Genomic DNA, 16,054 nt, shown 5'->3' with positions numbered 1-16,054 from the left:
ACATAAGCTGTAATTTATCAACATAGAGGTTGCCCTAGGACCTTGCCATTCCATTCCTGGATATGTACTCTAGCAAAATAAAAACTGATAGTCACAGGAAACTACTAAAATATTTGCAGTTGCTTTACTCATAATGGCCCAAGTCTGTTGTCAAGATAAATATTTTTGGTGGATAAATAGGTAAACCAATTGTATGGAACAGTCCCCTGGGGCAACATCAAGATGCTCTAGCGCCAATGAGACTTGATGAGTGGTAATGGACAGGGAAAGCTGGCCTCAGCTCATGAGAAGTTCCATATTCTAAACTGCACTCAGAATGAGGCTGCAGAAGGGGACACATGGCAAACGCTCAGATCCATCTCCTCCCAAGTTGTTCACTGTGGCTCCAGGATGAGGCCATGTGGGCAGCATTTGAGTGTCAGGAGAGATTTAGCCAAAATTCTGTAGGTAATACTGTCCACAAATCTAGTGTTTAAAAAACACTTATCCAAACAATTTAAACAGACAACACTCTTTGAAAACATCTATGGTTGTAATGCAACTGGTTTTTAAAGTGCTTAGCAAAAAATTAAAAAATGTACTTTAATTTTCATAATGCTTAAATTGTTTTGGGCAGGACAGGAATTTCAAAACAAAGCTTACCAGCACCTTTTATAGCCTTCAGGAGATGTGTTCCTGCAAGTGTTGTCCCTTTGAGGAAGGAACTGAACGTGTTTTCTTTGCCCTTCCCTTCTCTAATTTGAACCATTTCTTCACCATGGAGGATTCTGAACTTACCATCCACTAGTTTATTTTCTCATTCCTTACATCACTGTCAATAAAGATGGCTACAGGACAGTGGATCAGCAGGTCAGAACCACCTCTTGTGAGCTGGTGGTCCTTTCCTCCACAAGGATGATACAAATGAACACAAGGCAGGCTCTTGCCACATTCCTAGTTTCTTTGATATTTTGAATTACCGCTTGGTTTTGTAGGGAAAGGAATCTCCAACAAGACCAAAATTTAGTAACTGGAGCTGGTATTTTGTTTGTTTGTTTCAACTTTCTTCTAAACCAGTGGTTGCTGTGGATATCACTCTGTATAAATAAAATGCTGATTGGCCAGTAGCCAGGCAGGAAGTATAGGTGGGACAAGAGAGAAGAGAATTCTGGGAGGTGGAAGGCTGGGGCAGAGAGACACTGCCAGCTGCCCCCATGACAGGGAGAATGTAAGGTAATGGTAAGCCACGAGCCACGCGGCAAAGTATAGATTAATAGAAATGGGTTAATTTAAGATAGAAGAAGTACAAAACAAGAAGCCTGCCACAGCCATACAGTTTCCAAACAATGTAAGTTTCTGTGTGTTTACTTGGTTGGTTCTGAGTGTCTATGGGCCTGACGGGTGACAGAGATTTGTCCTGACTGTGGGCCAGGTAGGAAAACTCCAACTACAAATGGCACCCAACATGTTGGCAAGAGTTTCCACCTAAAACCTGAGAAAAAAGATTCTAAAACGGAGCTAAAAACAGCTTCCTAGTTGTCTCTCTCAAGTTAGCGGCAGCCTGCTGTTTTGAGCTACTATGGCGGGTTTCTGGCATGTGTGTCTGACCTGCACTGTGGCGGGAATGAGGAGTCTACAAGTGGCACTTTACTCTGCTGCATGGTGGATTTAGTCTTTGCGAGTTTGAAAAAAAAAGGTTTCTGGGCTATGTGCTGCTTTGATAGAACTGCTTCTGATAGTTGATGGTACACATGGCTCCAGACCCAGAGCTGGTGGTAAACTATACCACGGCCATGTTGGGAAGCTGAGGTGGGCGGAGCCAGCAGCCACAGTGGCATTTCAGTCTTACAAAGATGGATATTACACACAGAATCTGGTTTGTGTTGCCTTTGGGATTTTTAACTACAGAAAAAGATTTGATCATAAAAGCTGTTGAGCTAAACAAATATGTAATTTTTTTTTTTTTTTTTAAGGCAGGGTTTCTCTGTGTAGCTTTGTGCCTTTCATGGAACTCGCTTTGGAGACCAGGCTGGCCTCGAACTCACAAAGATCCTCCTGCCTCTGCCTCCCGAGTGATGGGATTAAAGGCGTGCACCACCACTGCCCGGCCAAATATGCAAATTTTAAAGGTACCTTGACTTCAAAATTTGGATATAAGGATATGTTGCTTTGGAAAAGAGTCTCTGCTTTTGTTTCCACAGAAATCCAGAGGCTGTGGATTTGTTCCAGATTAAGATACATCAGGTTTGATCAGCCAAGACCACCTGAAAGGTCTCTGATGACACCATGGCCCAGATGATTGAACATCCAGAATGGTTTAAAGGCAACTGGCTCAGAGGTTCACCCTCATGGACTACTCCATAATCCTAAAATTTTCTTTATGTCCCCATAAGATACAGCGCCCCCACCCCCAGCAGGAAGTAGTAAGAGAAACTATGCCCAATTTCCCAAAATTATCAAGCTGGCTTTGGAGATGGAATTGGCTCACTCCTTCTCTAAACCAAGACATATTGCTAAAAGAAAAGGTTAAGAGATTCTTGTGTCCCAAATCAGAAGAGCCCTCTGGTGTGGGACACAAAGAAAAACCAGTATTTTTATTTAAAGCAGGTTGATTATAAATGTGATCTCTTTCTAAAGAAGAAAAGGGGATATGATATAGATATAATAGGAAGAAAGGGTAGATTAAGGAACTTACTTCTAAAGAGCAACAACTTGTTTAAAATATTTTACATTGGCATAGATTTTAGTCTATTGATACAAACTTAAAGTTAATTTTGTTATACTGTGTGTATATTTCTACTCTTGTTTAAGGTATTATGTTTGTATAGCTCATTTAAATTATAATGGATAATTAAAAATAGATTAATAATTAGTCATCTATGATAATCATACTCGTAGCCATGTTAGTTAAGCCTTCTAGGTATACATAGACATATTTCAGATAGATAGGTAATCTTCAAATACTTCAAAGACCTACAGAATATGGCATTTAAAATATTTTTAAAATTTAGACTTTCTGGACAGTGAGACATGTCTGCTCCTGGCAACACTGATTTACTTCAGAGAGGAGGATGGGCATCAAAGACACTTCATATCTTATCTTCACCTTGACAAAAATAGCCATTTGGGCAAGAAATTGTTCTTGCCTGGACTGCTTGATGAACTGGACATGCAGGACCCATAGAAAGGTGACCACTGAACTTTGCTTGACAAAATGGTCCTTCAGGTTCCTGCTTCGCAGAGGAAATTGCCAGACATTCTACAGGACACTGAGAGAAGTGACCGAGAGACTCTAGACCTGTGGGCTGAAGACAAATGCTCCAACTTTACAAAGGAACGTTAGGTGACTGTCCAGGCTGCCAGCTGTCTCTGTCTACCCTGCAAGACTCTGAAAAGTTGCTTGCATCCTTCTCCCAGTTCTCAGGTAATATATCCTTCTGAGGTCTTTGATGTGGTTGAAGACTAGATAGATATAATTTCCTCAATTATGATAAAAGATAAGTTAGATATAAAACCTTAGACTCACAAATATAAGATAGATAGGATATCTTCTTTAATATTGTAACTGTAATTCTTGCTTTGATAATTGTTTTGTTATCTGTAATTTTATTATGTGAAAGTTAACTTTCCTTTTTTAACAAAAAAGAAAAGGGGAAGTGCTGTGGATATCACTCTGTATAAATAAAATGCTGATTGGCCAGGCAGGAAGTATAGGCGGGACAAGAGAGAAGAGAATTCTGGGAGGTGGAAGGCTGGGGCAGAGAGACACTGCCAGCTGCCGCCATGACAAGGAGAATGTAAGGTAATGGTAAGCCACGAGCCACGCGGCAAAGTATAGATTAATAGAAATGGGTTAATTTAAGATAGAAGAAGTACAAAACAAGAAGCCTGCCACAGCCATACAGTTTCCAAACAATGTAAGTTTCTGTGTGTTTACTTGGTTGGTTCTGAGTGTCTATGGGCCTGGCGGGTGACAGGGATTTGTCCTGACTATGAGCCAGGCAGGAAAACTCTAACTACAAGTGGTTCTCAACCTTCCTAATGCTGCAATCCTTTAATACAATTCTTTATGTTGTGGTGACCCCCTCCCACAACCATGAAATTATTTTTTGTTGTTACCTCATAAATACAATTTTGCTACTATTATGAATCATAGTGTAAATATTTTCAAATATAGATGTTTGTTGATGGGGTTGGGACTCACAGATTGAGGACCACTGTTCTAGTCTGTGACCCTGTATTACCACAATAATATACTTGCTTTTGTAGCAGAAGGTACTATCCTTTATTGTGGACTTAAATATTAGGCTGAGTTTGGCCATTTCATTTACGTGCAGATGAAACACAGCAGTAGTGATTTTACTTGTTTTTGACAGAACCCTAGATGTGGTGATGAAGAATATACTACAAGGATTTGGGTACAGTATCAGGGTCTTGGGAAAGTTGGACTGGGGTTAGTTTGTTAACAGTTTGCATATTCTGAGAAGATGGGTTCTATACATGTGCTTACTCTCATACAGCAATTTAAAAACCCTGATGGCATCTCCTTTCATTCTTGGGAGCACTCTGAGGCTACATACTGGGGCAAGAGATAGTTGTGCCCAGAATAGATGAAATGATTTACTAAAGGACAGGTTGAAGTTCTCCCAGGCAGAGCTGGAGAACTGCTAGGGGATGCCCTCATGTCCTAGCAGGAGCTCCATCTTCCATGGATACTCATCTACAAATGCAAACACTATGAATGGAGCAGCTGTGCCCCATCTTCAGAGCATGCTGGTTCCCTGAGGCAGCTATGTAGCTCATGAGCAGACTCACCTATGTCCAGTACCTATGAAGCAGCTAAGGGCAGGCCTCAGGCAATATAAACTCCTTAGAATGATACTATGGCACAATGGTTAAAGGAAATTTCTGCTTCTAGGATGATACTGGGTCTGACAGCCAATGTGAGATGAATTCATGTTATTAAAGACAACTGTGTTGTACTGCCTTCTAAGTGAACTACACTCTGAAAATCAGAAAAGCAAAGGATGAATTTTAAAAAAAGTAATGAAGTAATGTCTTCCTACTTCCATTTGTGATCATTCCATGTGTTTTACTGGAAAAAAAGTATTATAGATGCTCTCTAGAGATGACCCTATAATAACTTCCTACAGTTTAATATTCTTCTGAAAGCCACTTCCTTAATGGAGTTAATTACTCAGGTTTGTATGACAAATCCATATTCATACTGTGAGTTGCTAGGCAATGGCACAGGATGTCATTTAATACATACTAATTGTGTTTTGGTACACAGAGCTTTCCAACGGCCCTATGAAGCGGCGATGCCTTGACATAATGTGTGTATCCAGGAAGCAAACAGTCTGGCTGAAGGCCTGTGGGCATTAACTGCAAATCTTATTAGCAAAGGTCCTCTTAGTCTCATTTTAACTCTTGAACAAGAGTCCAGAAGAAGCTTTGGGTCCTTCCTAGCACATGAGTGTAGATCCTCTATACCCCTCAGGTGGCTGGGATCAATGGTCATGAAGAAGGGATGACAGAGCGTCCTGCATTTCACATTCTACAAGAAGTCTTATTCCATGGGTTTCACAGCTATGCCTGGGAACAGTTGAGAGATATGCACAGTTCTAGGATATGGAGGTAGCTTCAATAAAGGGTTCTTGGATGGAATGCTTTCACTCCCTAGGGGAGGGTTGACAGTGTGTGGAGACATTTCTGGCTGTGGTCAATGTGGAGGACAGTAGGTACCACTAGCATCTAGTGTATTAGTTACATGTCCTATTGTTGCCATAGTAACAACATTTTCAAAACAGGTGGCTTAAAACAATGTAAATTTATGCTCTCATAATGTCCAACACCAATGTTGTAGGAAGCCCATAATTTCTCTTCCTTCTTTGAAGGCTAGAGAGAAGAGCACTTCCTTGCCTCTTGACTTCTGATGCTTACCATACCCCTTGGCATCCCTTGGTTTGTAAGCATGTCAGTCTAAATTCTGTCTCTGTCCTCACATGGACTTCCATGGTGTGAATCTTCCTGTGTGTTCTCTGATTCAAGTGGCACTCCCCCATGCCTGTGTCTAAATAGCCCTCCTCTTTTCAGAACACCAGTCGGAAGACTGATGGGTCATCCTAATGGATCTGCCTTTTCAAGTGAGGTCACCTCCTGGATGGGCATGAACTTGGCAGGAATACAGTATGATCAACCAAGTACTTGTTTCAGTAGATAGTTTTTCTTGTGATTGTCTCTTCTTCACAAAGTGTAAAGGTATGCCTGTCCCGCTGGGTTACAAACCTGGCATGTTCTGTATGCTCACTGCCCTCTCCTCTACCCAGGACTTTAGATGAGTCTAGCACAGTGCCTCAAGCCTTCCTCTCTGTGGACTTTCCTGACAAAGGCTTGCATTCCCTCTAGAGTTAGGCTTCACCAGTTTCAACTATGTGGACGTTTTCCAAAAAAGGCTGTGTATATGAAGGCTTCTTACCAATAGAAGGATGGGTCACCCAATATCACAAAGCAGTGCCCCCAGACTCCTTATCCCCACCCAGATGTCCCCAGGTAATATCACCATTTGGTACAAATATGTAGGCTTTCCAGTAGCTCTCCTCCATCTTCCCTCGTTACCATAGGAGGTTTCACCTGCTGTAATCTGGTACCATCCCACAGAGGCAGGAGATCATAACCATGTGGAGTGACAGGAATTGTGGCATAGCAAATGAAATATGTCCCACGGGGCTAGCTACCTTTCTCCACCTTTAACAGATCAGCAAGCATGAAAGCCTCAGTTGGCATGCTCTGTTCTCCAGATGATCCAACAAAACATATCTCTGTTTTGTTTTTGGTTTTCACACATGGTCCCATGTAACCAAAGCTGGCCTCAAATGCCCTACACAGCTGAGGATGACCTTGAACTTCTGATCCTTCTGCCTCCACTTACCAAGCACTGAGACTACAGGCCTGTGCCCTCACACCCATTGTACATAGTGCTAGGGATCAGACTGGGATTCGTGCATGGTAAGTGAGCCATATCCCTAGCCCCAAATCACATCCTTTCATAAGATCAAAACAATGTCCTTTATGTAGACTTCAGCACCTAATGGAAGATTATAATTCATAAGTGTTCCTAGACATGTGTGACATGACATGAAAGAAGACCTAAGCATCCTCATGTGGAGAATGGGATGATCTTTTTCCATTCTGAGGTAAGCAATGTTTGGTTAGAGTTGAGGGCCATAAGTGAGCCAAGATCTCTGAACTTCACATGAAAAGTGACTTGTCTTCCTATCCCAGATTAGATGTCTAAGAATCATTAACATCTTTCAGAGTCCAGTTGAGTAAAGAAGATTATAAACCGCCCAAAGTAATATTCAATGCACTAATGTGATGCACAGTTCACAACACTAACAATTCTTCCTAGAACTGTCTTACCTCAATCCCTTCTTTGTTTAAGGCATACTCATCAAAGTTCAAAATGGCGATCTTGATCGTCCTTGGAGGGGGCAGCACCGTCAGGCCGATGTTGATAGCGTTACTCCTCTTGGAATCCAGAACAATGATCTCCTGCCTTTTACCATCTGCAGCTGTTTTCTTGGTGATAAAACAAGGACAATCAAAAGATTAATGTATCATCCTGGGTCCTTCCTGGATTTCATTACTAAAAGCAGACTCACCCTTTATTTAAAAGGGAAAGCAAATGGCCCAGATTCAGCTCGGGAAAGAACTGGCTGCCACTCAGCACAGGAAAGAGAATGGGGAAGAGGGAGACAGATCAAGGCTCAGGCACTTAGTTGCCTCCAAGCTTGGGTCAGTAATGGAACTTCACAAGCCAGACACATTACAAAATAAAATTGATTTGCTTTCAATAGGGAAAATTTTTGTGCAAGAACAAAACTTGTTTTTTTTTTTTCCCACCCTTTTAGGGTTCCTTTCTTGTGTGCTATGAAGTATTTGGATGAGTATTGTTGGCTCAGTATGTGTAGTATACCCATAGCAGTGACTATAGAGCTGAGGAGGCAGGCTAGTGAGGACATCCAGTGTGGCTGGTGTGTTAGCCCTTGGGGCCCTGGATCTCCCTGGGGCCTCCCTCACTATCCAAATGTCCTGCACCCTTCAGAGCAGAGTGTCTCCATCTTTCCTGTACACATAACTGTCATACAGCTGCCCACTGGAGGGTGGAGTGGGGCCTCCCAACTAAGAGAAAAGAAAGGCCATCTGCTGATAGAGAGGTATGAGTGACAGGCAGGAACAGACACCAAAGAGGACATCAGAGAACCAGAGGTGTCCTGGCATCCTTATAGAACCCTGTGATGTGGCTTTTCCTGATGGCATGAGTGCCCCTCAGAGGCAGGCCCTGGGCCCACCTCATCATGATGGGTTGCATATGGTTGAAACTCTGTTTGTATGCCTTTCAAATTCAATGTTTGTATCCCTTCCCCATCCACATATTGGTGCCCTGATTTCCAAAAAGATGGAATCTAGTATCAGAGGTCAGATCCTTGGGAGGTAATTAGGTTTAGGTAAAGTGGTAAGAGTGGAATCTTAACAATGGGATTGGTGTTCTTACAGGAACACAGGAAGAAAGCCCTTGGCAGAATTAACCTGGCTAGCATCTTAATCCTCAACTTCACAGCCTCAAGAATTGTAAGAAATAAATTTCTGTTGTTTAATCCAGTGAGTATATAGTATCTTTTTAAAATTAGATTTATTTTATATATATGAATGGTATGCCTACATGTACGTATGTGTACTGTGTGCAAGGCTGCTACCTGTGGAGTTAAGAAGAGAGTGTCAGATCCCCTGGAACTGGAGTTACAGATGGTCATGAGTCACCGTGTAGGTGCTGGGAATTGAAAGTCGAGTTTTCTGGAAGAACAACAAATGGAACCATCTCTCCAGCCTGGTATATGGTATTTTATCATAGCTGTCCTGACATATAAACACAGGTTATAACCCAAGCTGTCTCCACATTTTCCTTTGGCTGTCAGGAAGTGATATGTAGGCGGCAATGGAGGGACAGGGGAGGAGACTGGTTCAGCAAGCCTCTACCACTGCTCAGGTTTCCTTTGGGGCAAAGGCATCTGGGAAGATGGCTGATTGAATCATGGGACACTCTTAGGGTGGCAAAGATGATGAAGGTAAAATGGTTCTCTTGAAGAAAATGTACCCAGTGATGGTGGGTGCTCACTAAGCAAGGATTCCAATTGCAGGACCCTTGTCTGCAGGGTGTGGTCAGAGATCCTCCCCAGGCTGGCCCGTGAGGTCTTTCAGGGTATCTGTCTCAGGGACTCTTAAAGGTACAGTTGGAGAGTCAGGCACCTGTTACAGTTGGAGGTCTGAGCTGACTCTCCAACTGTACTTGAAGAGTCTCTGGGATCCTGCTGGGCCCAAGGGAGAAAGCAAGGAGATAAGAAGCCATTCTATTGAGTCTGAGAGCTGTCAGGGATCAGGCTAGATGAGGCTATATCCTGAAAGACCTCACGGGCCAGCCTTGGGGAGGATCTCTGACCACACCCTGCAGACAAATGCCCTCTGAACTGCTCCCTTGAAGCTGCAGGAGCCCAGGAGCAGAGGAGCCACTCAGTGGTGGTAACAGTAGAGCTGTGGGCTAAAAGGAGAAGCAGACTGTCTCTACAGATGCTCCCAGGCCCTCCCAACTCAATTGCTACAATTTTACTTTAGGTCTTTAATGTGTGTTTGGGAATAAATACACGTAGGTTTCTTCATGAAGGAAACAACTGAGAACAACCTAGCCCCGGGAAGGGGCAGTGGGAACATATTTCATCTGATCAGTTCTGTTCTATTAGAGAGCCCTGACTGATATACCCTGTCTCCAAGAAAATAATTCTACCAAAAATTCTAGTAAGATTTATTTTGAGATTTAAAAAAAAAATCCATTCTAAAGTTAATAAAAGATCATATTCATTTTAAAGTCAATAATATTCTTTGAATTTTTTACATTTATTTATTTATTTATTTATTTATTTATTTATTTATTTATCTGTATGAATGTTTTGCCTGCATGTATATGTATGCATTCTACCATGTATATGCTTGGTATCCTTGGAAGCCAGAAAAGGGCAATGGACTCCCTGGCAATGGAGTTACAGATGGTTGTGAGCCAGCATGTGGGTGCTGAGTTCTGAACCCAGGTCCTCTGAAAGGGCAGTAAGTGCTCTTAACTGCTGAGCCATCTCTCTAGCCACCAATATTCTTTCGTTAGACACTAATAATCTCTTTCTGCATGGTTATGGAGCTTTATGTACTATTGAGCCAGTCAGCTGGTGTGCTGAGACAGCAGGATGAAAGAACTGTGCAGCACCTCGTGGGCCTAGCCCAGGTCATTCTCACTAAGACTGACATACCTGAACCAAAACGCAATCTAAAAGAGTGACAGCGAACAGGTAACCAAATAAGAAACAAAGTCAAACCTGAGAAGTGACCGTGGGGGACCCACTAATGTCTTCCTTCTGAGGGAAAGGACAAGGAGAAAGACAGGGCCACACCTAAGCAGACTTTTTCCTGGCTGCGATATGGCATGTGTCTACCTTGGCTGACAGTTGTCTCGGGACATCAGTGGTCAGTGAGATCCAAACCTGAGCACAGGCAGGAGAGGCTCAGACACCGATCTAGTTCAACAGTCTGTTCTGTTGGTTCCGATTTAGCTTCATTTATTTATCGTCCCTCTTTGCTAGCTCATTTCCTTAGCAGCTTTTGGGTGCCTAGTTTTCAAGAACTTTTCATGTAGGGGTACGAAAAGAGCCCTCCCCCCCCCCCGCCCTTCCCTCCCTCTCCCAGGGCCAGCAGGCCTCCAGTGCTGCTCTGGGCCACAGGGAGGATGGTTTCAGTCTTGGTTTGCCATTAAAGATGAAAGACAGCCAACCTCTGCCCTCTTTTCTTCAGCAAGTTTCAAGAATGGTCAGGGCAGGAGGAATGTTGGAGTCACCAGGCTCCAGGCATAGAGTGCTTAACTCTGGGGTGGCTGGCCATGAAAACAGGGCTATCTCTAGGGTGCATCTGCTTTTGCATAGCAGGCATGTGGCCCAGTTAGGGCAATAGCTGCAGGGCTGTGCTAGAACACGCTACTTTCCCAAGTATGTCCTCAGAAAAATTCAAGGGAGAAAGGGATTGCTTAAGGGAGGAGGGACCTTGAAAAAGTCTCTGGGCTGTTTTAGTTCCACAAAGCCTATTAAGCAGAGAGTTCCTCCCTTGAGAGTCTCCACAACTCCACTTACCACCCCCACCCCAAGAAGGTCCCTGGAGACATGCCTCCGGCCTAGATGCCCTGTAGGGCTTTTGGTTCATTTGTTTTGTGTTTGACCAAGAACCAAGAACGCTGCAGGGAAAGGGTTGGGGGTCAGACAGCCAAGATGGATGAGAGAGAATCAGAGGTCCCCTGCATGTCTAGGGCAACAGAGACCTGGTAGAGAGAAGGGGCAGGAAGGAAGCAAGGAGGGCAGTTCAGCATCTTTCTCTCAAGTTGTCCAGAGGGGTGAGGGGCCAGTGTACAGGAAGACAGAGCTGAACATCTTTAGGATGAGGTTTCAACAGACAGCACACAAGCTCAAAAGTTATAGGACTTCTGGAATGCAAAGGAGACAGCCATCTCACTATAGACTGATTCCTGCTGAGGCTCAGGGCAAGGGTTATGGCTGTTCACTGCAGCCCCAGGGAGGCTGGCTACCTGGGTTAGGGGTCCATGCTTTAGAACCAGAGGCCTGCATGTCTGATCTGCTTCCCAGAAAGTAAAAAGCTTAGGCTTAGCTGAAAAGGCTGCTTAGTGCAGAGATAGATGGCTAATGCTTCCTAGGCTACAGAGGTAGAAACTGGGTTTGAGAACAGGTCAAACCATTATCCCTAAAAAATAAAAAGTTTTCGAGGCTGCAGATAAGGACTCAAAGTTATGGAGGGTATGAGGCCACGCGCAAGTGTGATTGCACCCCGACTTCAGTCAATGTCCTAGGGGAAGGAAAAGGCCCTAACTTCCTCTCTGAGTCATTCAGTTTTGGAAAACAGAAGGAGTGAAGATTTAGGTAGAAGTGAGAAAAGTCTGAAAGACATATTTGACCAGTACACAGTTTTCATTAAGCTTAAAGTTTGCTAGAATGCTGACACAACAGATCACCTCTTTGATTTTTTTTTTTTCTCCCTTTGCTGGGGATAGAACCCAGGACCTTGCATACATTAGACAAGCACCATGCTACTGAGCTGTGTCTTGAGCTTGCCCTCTCGAATTTTTAAGGAGTCACTTTATTAGGAACAGAGGATCCAAATGTTTACAAAGTGAGCACTGAACACACTGAGCTTGTCACTCCAGAAGGCACTGTGATTGAAAATAGAAACCTGTCTAAGGATATGACAGATTTGGAGAAGTCCCCGAGTCTTGAAGAATGCCACTGCGTCTGTGAGCGTTTCCATGAAAGGCAACTGGCCTCCGCACAAGCCACTTGGCAGCAGTGCCGGAGACCCTGGGTCTGGGTCTGGTTCAGCCCGGCCACTCTAGAAATGGTAAATCATGCCTCCTGACTCCCTGCTCACTCGCCAAGAATGATACCACAAGGTATTTTCAAAACTCTCCCTTGAGAAAGTGACAGTTACAAGGTTACAAGTTGCAATGATACAGATGTCACAAGGAGGAGACGCTAGAATTTTCCTAGTCTTTCTGTGAAAGTCATAAAGAAATACACAGGAAATCTTTCCAGCAAAAACATAAAAACCAACAAATGAAAACCTAAGTCTACATTAAGGCAAAAACAAAACAAAACAAAAAAAGCCAAAAAACCTGTTTAATTAAGAATAAAATTTTCAGTTGGCATGGCTGTGCATGCCTTTAACCCCAGTACTCAGGAGGCTGAGGCAGGGCAATTGTTTGGAGTTTGAGGCCAGTTAGGGATTATAAGACTTTGCCTTTAAAAAAGAGAGGGGGGGAGGGTGGAAGAAAAGAATTCTTAACATTACAGAACAGGCTTGCCTTAAGACTAAGGGAAAAATATTATTTTCCTGTACTTTCGAGCCTCTGATAGCTAAGGCCAATGGCTAAACAACTGGACAGCCTGTGTTTTCTTGTCACTGAAATCAGAGGGCTTACACTCAGTTACTAACTGTGGAGGCCCCACAGGAATACAAAGTTGTGTTGCTAATCTCTAGGTAGAATTTGGGAGTTCTAATATTGACATTAAGAACATAACTTCCTTGTATTCTGAATGTGAAGCCATGAGACTTTTCTGTCTTCTCCAGGGAACAAGTCAGATCTGGGCATTGCTGTGGAAGGTGGTGGTCAGGAGGCCATGTTCACTTGGCACTTAAAAGCAGGGACTTACAACTTTAGATCTACTCCATACTCTCTGAGATCTTTAAAAATCACCCAGGCTAGGCCTGCCAGGTGTGAAGATCTGTAATACCCACATAAGCAGGAATGTCAACTGCAAGATTGAAGCCAGCCTGGTTTATACAGTAAATTCTAGGCCTGCCAGGGCTACATGGTGTGGGGGCAGGGTGGAGGGAGAGCATGCTAACAAAACAAGCAAAATCACCCAGGCTGAGGCTTATATCTTGTCCAATTAAATCTCCATCTCTACGTTTCTTTAAAAAGCCTCTGACAGTAGTTTCTGATTTACTAAGAAACTTCAGGGTAAACAGAGTGTAGCAATTTCAGTGAGAATGGCAGGTATTTGAATACTTGGCCCATAGTGGTACTGTTTGGGTACATTCAGGAGGTGAAGCCTTGCTGAAGGAGGCTCATCGCTGGGGGCTAGACATTCCCAGTTGGCTCTCTGCTTTCTGTTTGCAGTTTGAGATGTGAGCCCTCCGCTTCCTGCTCCTGCTCCTGTATCTTTGCTCTACCACGAAGGACTCTGATCCTCTGGAACTGTAAGCCCAAATAAACTCTTTCTTCTATAGCTTGTTTTGATCATGGTGTCCTGTCAGAGCGATGGAAGAGTACTTATTCTACAGAGCTAAGCAAATTTCTCCAGGCCCATCTGGAGACCCTTCCCCAAATAAACCCAAGGAACCAACGTGTCCTCAAAGGCAAACCCGGGGACTCTCCTTGCCTCTCCCCTGTTCTCTCCACACTTGTCCTGGTCTGGAAGTTAACTGGAGTATGAAGATGGTGTCCTTTGAGAGTATCTGGGGTCTTCCAGGCCCTGATTGGACATAAGAATTGGGAAGGCCATTTCACAGGGCTCATCATGTCAAGTCCAGATGCTTTGGGGAAGCTCTGCCCTGACATAGTTCTCTGGAATCACTTGAACATCTGTCTCACCACGTCTCAGAGCAGCAGCAAAAATACAACACAGTAAGGCTCAATGCAGGGTTTGTGTTGCCACACAAGCCAACAGGCAGCAGACTGTGAAAAGCTACGTCTACACATCTGCTGCCAAGTCAGAAAAGTAGGTTCTGTTCCACAAACTATTTTTGAAAAGAAACCAGGAAGGAAAGGCATCTTTTGTTCTTCTCGTGTTCATTAAGTGGTTCCCCCCCAGCACTGGCTCTCACGAGTGAATCTGGGCTGGGGGTGACTGGATAATCACAGCCATGCCCTATTGCTTTGGTCTGGTGTTAGTTTTCCAATAGAAACTAAAACCAGCTCCCTTTGTTTCGTGCTGTCTTGTGAAGTCGATTTCATTTTTGTTGTAGACTATTGTGTTTAATGAAAAACTTCTCATGAGCCAGAGTTCGGAAGTGGCTGTTTACAGCTGTGTTATATGAAAATTACAGTCGGTGATCAAAACCAGACTTGGAATTTGGTTATATCAGAATTAGTAACATATACAAAAAGGATCCACCTCTCTAATGCGATGCTTTAGCATTAATTTGCATTCTCATCTCTTGTAACATTTTGCAAATTAGCTCCTGCTCAGATTTCCTTTTTTCTTTTTTTTCTTTTGAAGATAACCAAACAAACCAACCCAAAACAACAAACAAATAAACACCCAAAGGTATATGCTCCTGAGTCTCATTGTAGAACATTCTGGAAGCAATTTAATAAATATTTCAGTTTAGTTGTCCTTCAGTGTCCCTAAGGGATTAGTTATAGGACCACCAGAGAGTACAATAATCCTCAAATGCCTCACATAAAATGGATTCTTACATATTTTGTATATAACCCTTGTAACCCTCTAGAGTGCTCTAAATCATCTCCGGATTATTAATATCACCTAGCATAATGCAAATGCCATGTACTAGCTGTTGTATTATTTTTAGGAATAAAGACAAGGAAACATTCTGTAAATGTTCAGCAAAGTTACACATTTTTTAAAAAATGGATTCCATCTGCAGTTGATGCAGTTTTAAGATGCTGAACCCACCAATGTGGATGACTATTTTCCTAGGTCGCCTTTTTACCAAACCTAGGCACATGTTTAGCTATTAGCAAGGCCTTGCAGTATTTTGAGAGGTGATCCCTACTACATGTAAGAATAGAACTCAGGGTTAGTGAAAAGACACAAGCCAGTATCTCTTCCCCTACCAGGCCAGCCACAGTGAAACCAAGAGAAGGAGGGAGGTGGATGAAGCAACACTCATTGGAAGTCTTGTCATACTAATCTTAATTTTTAAGAAACTTAATAATCTTACCATAAAGGGAATTAAACATGCCTGCACCACCAACCTGTGGCCTTTCTCATTCCCAGTCCTGAGGCCACAGGCAGCCTCCCCCCAGCAACCTCCAGGGTCTGGGCAACAGCATAAAGCCGGCAGCACAGCTGGCACATGAAGCGGGAGGGAACAAGCGGGTCAGTGGGTTCAGCGTAGTGCGTGAGGTGGGCCATGGGAAATCCGTGGCAACTGCCCACTGCTGGCTAATTCTCAGCTGGTCTTCTCCACAGTGCCAGGTTGACTGTACGAAGTGGAAGAGGACACATGGGCACCCAGGGGCTATGTGATAGCAGCCTGAAAAATTCAGGACATGGGCACACTGAGAGCAGCTGTTCAATATGTCATTCCGAGGTGATATGTTCTAGAAAGGATAAGGTCTGGACCCACTTATAGCAAAAGAAGAAGATGATGAGATGTCATAGTCCACATCGAAGTACAGTGATTCCGATTTGAAAGAAAAGAAGCTTTAACTCTGACTGAAGGAGGT

The 16,054-nt window shown here is 43.4% G+C and overlaps 1 protein-coding gene across 4 annotated transcripts in view; it reads right to left on the bottom strand.

Moving 5' to 3' along the window:
* The window catches only part of Fhod3 (formin homology 2 domain containing 3), a 429,128-nt gene that overhangs the window by 33,405 nt on the left and 379,669 nt on the right, over positions 1–16,054 (bottom strand). For all 4 annotated transcript variants that reach the window (XM_036204945.1, XM_036204946.1, XM_036204947.1 and 1 more), the window contains one exon: positions 7,402–7,560. In XM_036204945.1, the coding sequence (XP_036060838.1) occupies positions 7,402–7,560 (159 nt within the window). The remainder of the gene's footprint in view (positions 1–7,401; positions 7,561–16,054) is intronic.

This window comes from Onychomys torridus, chromosome 13 (genome assembly GCF_903995425.1).
Source record: "Onychomys torridus chromosome 13, mOncTor1.1, whole genome shotgun sequence".
NCBI classification, from domain to species: domain Eukaryota; kingdom Metazoa; phylum Chordata; class Mammalia; order Rodentia; family Cricetidae; genus Onychomys; species Onychomys torridus.
The sequence above is the reverse complement of the archived record's forward strand: the minus strand, read 5'-3'. Positions and strand labels throughout refer to the sequence as shown.